We start from the raw sequence: 10,473 nt of genomic DNA on the forward strand, positions 1-10,473 counted from the left end.
TATTGATCTTTAGATCTGGTTTTAAGGCTCTAAAACTATAGAGGTATGACCCTAACCTTACCAACCTACTCCATGGTATCCCAAAAAATGTCCATACATCCATTAAACACTAGGTATGGGTAAGGACTAAGGACGGACTCTTTTGTAAATTCAACTTGCAACAAGGTCATTTATGCAATCTCCCTTAGAACTCAAGGATACAGAGATACGAGTCTATAGAACAGTTCCTGTTCAAGTAAGGTCGTATTTATGCAATCTTTCTACAAACCTTATATTCCACTACAAGTTGGCCACGTATCTTTTTCTTAATTTGAGGTCAAAGAAGCATTTATAAAAATTATGTGTAAATAAAGAATCAATATGGTTCTAAAAGATTCTGATTTTTTGAGATTAAACGGTTGTTTTCTCTTTCTTTCTTAATTCAAGAAATCATAATTCTTGAGAATTACATTATAAGAATCACCAAACCAATTGTTGTTTGGTAGGTCAACAAAGAGGTCTTTGATATAAAGAGGCTGAGTCGACGTACCTTTAAGTACAATACCAAAAAGTCGTAAACTAGGAACTAGTTTACTTGCTATGGACCCTGCTACAATAGGTGTTGCGCCCAATTCTGACTCCTTTGTGTGAATTGTGGCTGATTCATTTAATAGGCTAAAGAACTTATTCAAGAGTGAGTATAGGCCACCTCTAAAGCTTAAGTTAGATTTAAAGTTAACACCACCTCAATATCGAGGGCTTAGAAAACTAGAGAGATGATGAACAATCAATGCTCCAAGAGTAAAATGTGCATTACCAGATACAGCGGTTGATGAGGGCTACTTATAGTGGAACGTGATGCTTCGTGGTGGTTGGATCTTCTAGTGCGTCCCAAATCTTCTCTAGGGACGACATGTAACATATAGAGATGTTTCTGTTCTAACGGGCGCATGTCTGACATAGACCAGCCAGAATGATGCCTCATACAGATCGGGGTCAAGTCAAAGTATCTCAAAAAGAGCTAGTGAACCAAAATTGACATCCATGGGCCTGGCTCGGATCTTGGTCTACCTGGGTTCCGAGACTAGGTTAAAATTTGGCATAGCAAGTTGTATCAGTAACATAAGCCAATTTAGAGGGAGAAAAATTCCCTTCCATCATGGTGACTAATTCACTATTTCGAGATTCTTGTAAATCAAGAAAACCTTAACAACCGAGCAGCCCAGTAAAACACCTCCTTAACAGAGGTTGGGTATAGGTTGGATTTTATTAATACAAAATTGATTTCGAGTCTTCCACTCCAAAATCCAAATAACAAGTGTGCTTTGTACAAATTTGCTTCAGTGTTGTGTAATTAATGTACAGCATTGAGTTGCCATTGGTGATGATCACTTTTGGTGGTTGAGTCTCGACCACCTGTTTTGGAAATGTATATGTATATATATATTTTTGTTACTTTTTGAATTAACACCACTGAAACATTTTAGATTTAAATTATAGATAGCATCGTGCTATGCATTAATTCCACAGTACTGAAGCAAAATTATGCTTTGTAACATTAAAAGCCAACCGAAGATGAACTAACTTTCACAATAATACATTCATAGACCGAGTGGTCCTGCCATCCATACATGGTTAGCCTATCACATCAAAAAAGCACCTGTGGAGTTGATTCATCATATGTACAAGAACAACATCAGTGTCAGCTGGGGACCACTTTCTTTTGTTGGTAAAATTGGTGACCATGTATCATGAGTAACCCCAACATAATCCACCATTAACTAGTTTCTAAAAAGAAGAGTTTACGTTTCTGGTTTCTGTAAGGCTGCGTTTGTTTGTTGGAATAAAGGTGGGGTGGGAAAAAAAGGGTGGGAAAATTCTTGAAAAGAGTGTAGATTTCTTACTTTTCCTTTAAATTCCAAAATAATAAATTGTTTGGTTGCTTGGTTGCTTGGGGTGAGAAAGTGGGAGACAAGTTTCCTTAATCAAAGAAACTTGTCTGCTGATGTGGCAGCCCAACTTTTCCAACCCCATGCCATTTTAAAATCCCACATATTTGGTGGGACTTTGTAGAGAAAGTTGGAAAAAGTAAAAAGTGGGACCCACCCCTACCACTTTTCCACAAAATCCTTTCCTTTCTTTACCTTCTCCTTCACCTCACTACACATGGGAACTCACATATTTTTTTTTCCCACTTCTTTTTCTCAACCCAACTTTGCAAACAAACGCAGGCTAAAGCTTTTTTTACCAAAAAAAAGTTTTCTCTAAAGTTTTAATTTGTCAGAAAAACTTTCACCACTCGCAAACAAGTTTGGAAAGGAACATGTCCTTTAATTTGTCAGAAAAGTCCAAGTGCTAAAAGGCTCTCATTGGGAGAAGGGATCCTCTCCTTTCAAGATATAATTCTATATTCTTCTTACAATTTTTTACTACTTATTAGGAGAGGGGTGTCAATTTATAGCCCGAATCGTTAAAAGCTTATAGCCTGAACCGGCCCTTTATAGCCTGAACTGACCTGAACCGAACCTTAATGTGCCGTAATTGGGTTGAAGGTTGTGGAGCCCACACAAACCCGAAACTGAACCGCAACCTGTTATAACCCGTTTTGTAATTTTATATTAAATAGTATTTCAATCATTATATTACCATTAGGTAGTTGGTATAGACAATTAAAAAAATTAAGCATGAATTCAAAGATCAAATATTCATTTTATTACTTAATATCTAGGTTCTTGATTTCTATAGAATGGGTGGCTTTTTTTTTTAATGGAAATTGACCAATAGCAACTTTGCTTTCCATATAATTTTCGTTTTTGTTGTAGGATGCTCAATTGTTTATTCTTGTTCTTTTTCTTACACACCATAAACCGTTAGTCAACTCAAATCTAAACCGTTAGTTAGCCCGTACCCAAACCACACTAAACCGAAACCGGCCCGAAACCGTTATTTTACTAATGGGTCGTGTTTGAGCTATGTATTTTCAGCCCAAAACCGTTAGGCCCAGCTCCAAACCGCACCATTGACATCCCTAGGGGAGGGCCTACCCCTGATTTTTCTTGTTGGGATTGAGAAGAACCCCCACTCCTAATCCTTCTTCCCAAATTGAATCCACTTCTTAATATATGATGAAGAAATGTAAGAAAAACATAGATCTGAAGCCCTCCAATCCAGAGATCTCAACTTGACAAAGTAAACTATGTGAGAAAGAGAAATTAAATCCCACTGAATGTTGTGAATAAAATGTGAAACAAGCAGTTAAAGAGCTATCCCCATTTAAAGGGGTTAGAGAAATAAATCTATTGGGAACACCTTTAAAACTTTTGGATCACCCCAAAACAAATATGAACTTCCATCACCGTGTTTTGAGGACCCTCTCTCTAAACAATACTACAAGAAAATAGGGCTTTAGAGGCATTTATAAAATATTTTTAGAGACATTAACAAAAATTTGTATCTAATGTTTTATATTAAAGATAATATTAATAAATGTTATTATTTAAATATATTTAGAAACATTAGTTATGAAAATGTTTTTAATAGTTAAAGTTTTAGAGTGAGATTTTTTAAATATTACTATTAGTAGTTTTCTGGAAAAAAAATCTTCTGCTGTGCACAGCAGTGCACTACTAAATTGCGACATGTGTAAAATACTAATTTAATGGTTGAGATTAAAATAATAATTTTTAAGTTTAAAACACTTGAGAAAAACCCATTTAACTTATACTCGTTGCATATGAGAAAACTCGATTGATTAACAACTCTAAAAACCCCAACTTCCCTTCTGTTTCTTAGTGATTGTCTTCTTCCTCCTCAATTCATGCGTTGCAAGAACTCCCCTTCGACCTTCGTTACCTCTTCTCTCAAAATCATCCTTTTACCCATTTTGTGCTTGTTTGACATGAAAATGGGAGTTAAAAGGGTTGGTTCAAACGTTTACCAAGTATTGTGGAACAATATAGTGATGATTGGGGACTTGCAAGCCTTAGTTAAGCAGGCATTTTGTTGTTATTTTCCTCGGCTTTTTCTTCAAAAATAAGTAAAAATAAATTTAGTAATGGTTGGAGCTCCCATTGATAGAGATGGTTCATTTTTTTTTATATGCAACAGTTGGGGTAGTGATTTTCATTTGGAATGGTTCAAATTACAGATGCATTTATTCCTCTTCTATGTGATCGTTGGAAAACTAAATTTCATCAATAGTTTTTAGAGGGATTGAGTGTCTGCCTTTGCAAGAATCATCTATTTTAACAGCAGTTGAGAAAATCAAGTAAAGTTTTTTTTATGTAAGAAGCTATCGGCAGTGATGGTGGATGCAGATTAAGATACTAATCTATCACCAAGATTGAAATCAGCAGCATTTCAAGCTTTCTACACTAGATTTTGCAGAGAAAATGATGAGAGAAAAAGAAAAATAAATCAATTAAATGAAGGAAGGAGTTGTAAAAGCCAAGGATGAAGAAAGGAAGAAGACGACTTCAGAGATGATATTTGAAGTGGGATTTTCAGAGTTTTTAATCATTCAGGTTTTCTCATATGGAGCGGATATGGGTTAAGTGAATCTTTCTTAGGGGTTTTACACTTAAAAATTAACATTTTGATATCAACCATTAAACTGGTAATTTACATGTTTCGTAATTTAGTGGTAATTTAGTGGTGCAGTAAGTGCACAACAGACGGCCTGTGGCCAACAAACGATTTTTTCCCTAGTTTCCTAATGTTTCTACTGAGTCCAAATGTTTCAAGTTCTATTTAAGGTAAAAGATTTCCCCAAAAAAAATATATTACCAAAAATGGAAAACTTAAAATTTCCCAATTCCCCCCTAATATTATTTCCAAAAGAAAAACCAAAAACCGCCAAAATATTCCCTCGTAAAATTCCCACCCAACATTAGGTTTTCTATTCCAGCAGGAATAAAAACCAGTCGATTTCTGCGAAAATAAACTACTTGAGCATTACCTGTTCTATTTCTTCACAGCTTCTTATCTGGTTGCTTGTAGAGTGTTGAGTTTCGATCATATTGGTAAGGTTTTTTTCCATCTTAATTTCTCTTTTATGTTGAATTAAACCTCCATGCTCCAGTGAAGATCGTTGTGAACAAATCCAAAATAAAAACAAGAATCTTTTGAAGATCATCTCGCTTCTTGGACACATTACTAGTCATATGAGATTTCTATTTCACCATCACCATGAAAGGGAAAACTTTAATCCAATACCTGTGGGTCTCGTTTGCTTTTACGCTTCTCTTGAGTAGCCTTTAGGGTGTTTGTAATTGTGCCTTAGAGAGAAGGATCCTCAATTAAAATGTTTAAGGTGCCTAAATTTGGACAAAAGCCTAACCAACTGGGGCTGGTTTCTTGGATAACCGGCTCTCTGTACATGACCTTATAGCACTTCTTGTACCAACTCTACATTCCAGCTTAGAACCATCAAGTTGGTGTCGATGAATTATTACGTAAATATACTTGTTGGATTATCATGGGTTTGAGAGGTGCAAGTTAAAATTACTCAGACTATAGGAGATATGAAAATTAGCCTCTCTATGTTTAGTACATTTTGAATATGTGGAGTCCATCGATATAAAGATTATGTGTACGTTGATTGTTGATTTTAGTGGTTAGTGCTCCATTGCTAGTTACTTGACAATTACAAAAGCATACGCGCACTTATAGATTGCCTACTGAAATGATTTATCAAAAAAATGGTTTTGCAAATTTGTTTTTATCTTTTAGTAAAAATTTATTTATTTTCTTCTTTTTTTTTGCAATACTAATCTTGTTTTGTTTTATATAATGACAATTTTTTTTATTTTGTTCTCTAATTCTTTTGGGGGCTTTTTAGTAATTGTCAAAGTAAACTTTAAAGAGTAAAGACATTATGGTTATGAGCATTAAGGGGCTAACATCTCATTTAGGGTGGATTTTATAATTAATCATCTCCATCTTAGAAATATAAATATATCAAAGTCACACAGGCAAAGAGATTTTTTCTTTTAGAAGCTCAAAATACTAAGTGATGATGTATCTGTCCATCTGAGGTGAGCACCCTGATTACTTGTGAGATCCTTTAAATCATCCGTAGTTCATCTTGTGATGATTATCTTCAACTTTCATTCTTCACGTTGTTTTGCTTCACTGGTGTAAGCTCTCTTCTTCTAGATAAATTTTACTAGATTGAAATATATCTTCAAAGAAGTATCAAATTGTATTTATTCTTTTATAGATTAAATCATATTGGTTCTATGTCGTGTTTTAGTTAGTTTTTCCAATAATATTTACAAAAAAAAAAAAAAAAAAAAAAAAAAGGTAAACTCTTGATAGTTTTTTTTTTTTTTTTTTTGGGTCTTTTATATGAACCGTTCTTGTTTACCTTTAAAAGATTCTTTAAAAACTTCCTTGTTTTAATCCAAGTCATTTAGATTTTGTTTATTGGTTAAAAGAAAGAACCCAAGAGTCATACGAATGGGAGTTTGAAAATAGTAGTTTAAAGGGGTCGTGCGTCAATGTTGCACAATACTAAGTTGCTTACGGTCTACATCAATTCTACTCGACATCCATTTTGGTTTTCTTCTTATTTATTTATTTATTTATTATTATTTTACTTTTTGAACTACACCACTAAACACCCCCCCCCCCCCCCAAAATAAAAATAATAAAGGGTGGTCGGGACATTTTAGATGTGAACCATAGGCAACTAGTGTTGTACATCAATTGCGTAGCATTGAAGCCAAATTCATTTTAATGAATTGTGTTGATTCAATGTCTTGTCATTCATTGTAATAAATGCTCTCTTAGAATTTGAAAATATTTGTTTAAATGAAAAGTCTTCCTTTCTTTTTCCTATACGTATTTATTATCATTGTTTATTAATTGTCAAATAACCTTCTTGGATTGAGTCAAGCCAAACCATCAAAAGTTAATTGGCTCAACCCAAATTGATATTGGTTCAAACCCATAATTATGTGATTGACTTAAACTATTATATTTCTAATTTTTTGTAACACCATCTATAGAGGCATTTATACAACATTTGTAAAAAATGTCTTAAAATTATTAGAGACATTTTTAAAAGCTATAAAGACATTTCTTGAAGCTGCTAAAGTTCTATTTTCTTAGGACGTAGAAGGAGAGAGAGAAACCAACTATTCTAGAGATTTCCATTAATTATGAGGTTTTAAAAGTCATGGGGATCTAGGGGAGACTTGAATGCAGAAAATTAAATGTGCAGCATCAGCCAACGATCGAGATCAAAATCTCAACTGTCCATCTCACGTATGGTTGAAAGCAAGACCGACAATCGACTCTCTGGCAGCACAGTAAATGTGAAACATTGAAATCGAACCCGGAAACGTGACCTCTCTCTGTAGTTTTTTTTTCCTCTCTCCAAAAACTGGTGCTTTCGCCAACTGGGCGATGAAAGCATCACATCTCTCTCTTAAAAGGAGATTTCAGATTTGTATTGTCCCAACGTACCTCGTGAGGTTGTTTTTTTTTTTTTTGGCCAACCTCGTGAGGTTGTTGGGCCTAACGTGTGAAAGAGAACATTCCACGTGGCTGTTTTCTTCTATTTCCTTTCCTATCACTTACGTGTTTCTGCTACACGTCTCCAGTACTTCAGCTACAAGCGCATCTCGCTCTATAAATAATTATCGCTCACGGAGAAGCTATACACGAGAAAACCAGAGAGATAAGTAATTGTGTATGTTCTTACTTCTACCCAAAAAAAAAAAAAAAAAAGTAGTTTAGAGAGAGAGAGGGCTAGAGAGAGAATGGAGGTACAGAGAGTGCAAGACATAGCTTCTCTCTCTATTCCTGCTGAGAGTATCCCAGTTGAGTTCATAAGACCAGAGCACGAGCAACCAGGCATTACAACTTACCATGGACCTATTCCAGAAATCCCAACCGTTGATTTCAGTGACCCAGATCAGGAGAAGTTGATTCTCAAGGTATCTGAAGCTAGTAGAGAATGGGGTTTATTCCAAATTGTGAACCATGGAATACCCAGTGAAGTCATTGCAAAGTTGCAGAAGGTAGGCAAAGAGTTCTTTCAACTACCAGAAGAAGAGAAATCAAGTGTGGCTAGGAAACCTGATTCTTCCGGCCTCAGCGTCGAAGGTTATGGAACAAACCTTAGAAAAGGTGATCAGAAGAAGAGCTGGGTTGATTTCTTGTTCCATAACATCTGGCCTGCTTCATGCGTCCACCATGAGTTCTGGCCCAAGAACCCACCTGATTACAGGTTCAGATCTAAACTTCAAATTTGAAAATGCATGCAAACTTCATCTATTCCTTGTTGTTTCCGTTTTCTTCATTCTTTTTTACCCTCCCATGCACGAGTCCAAAAAGTACAATCTATCCATCTCTTCCTGGGTATTCTCGGTAGCCCAGTTGATAAAAATAGAAAAGATCATGAAATCTTCTGTTTGTGGATCCCTGCCGGTACGATACGATACGGTACCGATTATGTAATGGTTTTTTAACTGTTTTTTATTTGCAGAGAAGCCAACGAGGTGTATGCTCAGTACTTGCGAGGGTTAGTGGATAAGCTGGCTAAGACCCTTTCTCTGGGATTAGGGCTTGAAGCAAACGTGCTAATAGAAGCTGTGGGTGGTGAAGAACTGGAGTATCTGTTGAAGATAAACTATTACCCACCATGTCCTCAACCTGACCTAACTCTTGGTGTGCCGGCACATACCGATATGTCGGTGTTCACCATTCTTGTTCCTAATGAGGTTCCAGGTCTACAGGTCTTCAAAGATGATAGATGGTACGATGCTAGGTACATCCCAAATGCTCTCATTATCCACATTGGTGATCAAATCGAGGTAACCCAACTTCCTCAACAATAATTCCAATAGTGAAAAATAATACGTCTCATGACTAGGAGGATATCGGAAAAATTACTATTTTGCCATTGTACCCCCAATCGGGTGAAAGATCTGCGCAGGGCCATCATACCATTCACTTTGAGCGGTGGGATGGGAATTTCGGTCGAAATTTCAATCTTGACAGTCGAAATTCAACGGTTGAGATCGAAATCTCGACTGAAATTTTGGCTGCAGCAATCTCAACCGAAATTTCGGCCCCGCTCGAAATTTTGGTTTGATGATGCTGTGCATTTAAAGCTCAGGTTCCAAGTTTTTTCGTTACTTAAACACATATAAATGTGACCATGATACGACTCAATGAGAGCTACTGAATGGCTAGCCTAGTTTCAAAGAGAGTGGACTCCTTGCAATGCAACATAAGAGCACATAAATTTTCATTTTCACAATAAGCCAAAAATATTATCTACGTTTATTCTTGCAAACTTAGTACTATACTGTATACTTTGGTTGGATAGTTGTTCAACATCTTTTTTTCTTTTTTTTTTTTTAACAATTTTTCCGTTGGGTTTGTGGCCTCAATCACTCTGAAATTTAGGGGCAAAAATATCTTTTGAGGAATTATCAAAGGCATTATCAAAACGGATGTAGCATCAATGCCGTGCATTTAATCAGTAAGAGCAATACTGAACTGTACACGTTGAGGTCAAAATCTCGACTACTCATTTCAGTGGTTAGAATTCCACACCTTGCCATCAATCACAGCTGCAAAATTAATGCAGTGGTCCCTTTAAATGCTTACCTAAAATTTATATTGTTGTCCACTACCACATTTGGCTATTAAATGGGTTACTTGTAACCCATACCTAAGTTATGGTAACAACCCAAATTGACTAAGACATTCATGCCCAGCGTGGGAAGAGTTGTAAAAAATTTGATTTCTGATTTGATCTACCTGTACATGTCCAGATCTTGAGCAATGGCAAGTATAAGAGTGTGTTGCACAGAACCACAGTGAACAAGCAGAAGACAAGGATGTCATGGCCAGTTTTCTGCTCACCGCCTCCAGAGAAGGTTATAGGTCCTCTTCCACAACTTGTTTCTGAAGAAAATCCTGCCAAGTACAAGACCAAGAAATACAAGGACTATGAGTATTGCAAGCTCAACAAGCTTCCTCAGTAAACATCTACGATACAAGGAGAGTGTACTTAGTAAATTGGTTCCTTCCCTAGTTTCCCTTCAAAATTAAGATTCACAATCTACATTTTGGGGTAGAGAACGATGTTCTCACATCTTTCTATCATATGTTTCAGAAAGATTTTACCTCTAGATACCAATAAGGTGGATCTCCTTAAATGATTGGTAGTGAAAAATAAGGGTAAAGCTATCCTCTATCATGGAGGGCAAATCCATTGAACCAATTTCTCTCTCCATTATGGATCTTTTTATCTTTTATGTTGTTGTTTGCTTGTTGGACTTGATTATTTTAAAGAAATTAAAGACTTGAATCCAACTTGATGTTCATTATTTTTACCTCCTATTCTTAGGCATAATTAGTTTATGGATCGAAAAAACGAACATGAAATTGAATATATCTTATGAAAAGTGTTGGTAGTTAATGAGAATGATCATGCAATGAAACTTAACAAAACTGATGCGAACCTGATGTGAA

The 10,473-nt window shown here is 35.8% G+C and overlaps 1 protein-coding gene across 1 annotated transcript; it reads left to right on the forward strand.

The window, feature by feature from the left end:
• The first annotated feature begins 7,681 nt into the window (after positions 1 to 7,681).
• On the forward strand, positions 7,682 to 10,256 carry LOC149016047 (flavonol synthase/flavanone 3-hydroxylase-like). Its single transcript, XM_089157159.1, has 3 exons — positions 7,682 to 8,215; positions 8,474 to 8,801; positions 9,771 to 10,256. The coding sequence occupies exons 1-3, from the start codon at positions 7,746 to 7,748 to the stop codon at positions 9,981 to 9,983; spliced, it is 1,011 nt and encodes a 336-aa protein (XP_089013285.1). The 5' UTR covers positions 7,682 to 7,745; the 3' UTR covers positions 9,984 to 10,256.
• Positions 10,257 to 10,473: the final 217 nt, after the last annotated feature.

Source organism: Hakea prostrata, chromosome 5 (assembly GCF_041222555.1).
Source record: "Hakea prostrata isolate BN-2017 chromosome 5, UWA_Hpros_2, whole genome shotgun sequence".
Classification (NCBI taxonomy): Eukaryota; Viridiplantae; Streptophyta; class Magnoliopsida; order Proteales; family Proteaceae; genus Hakea; species Hakea prostrata.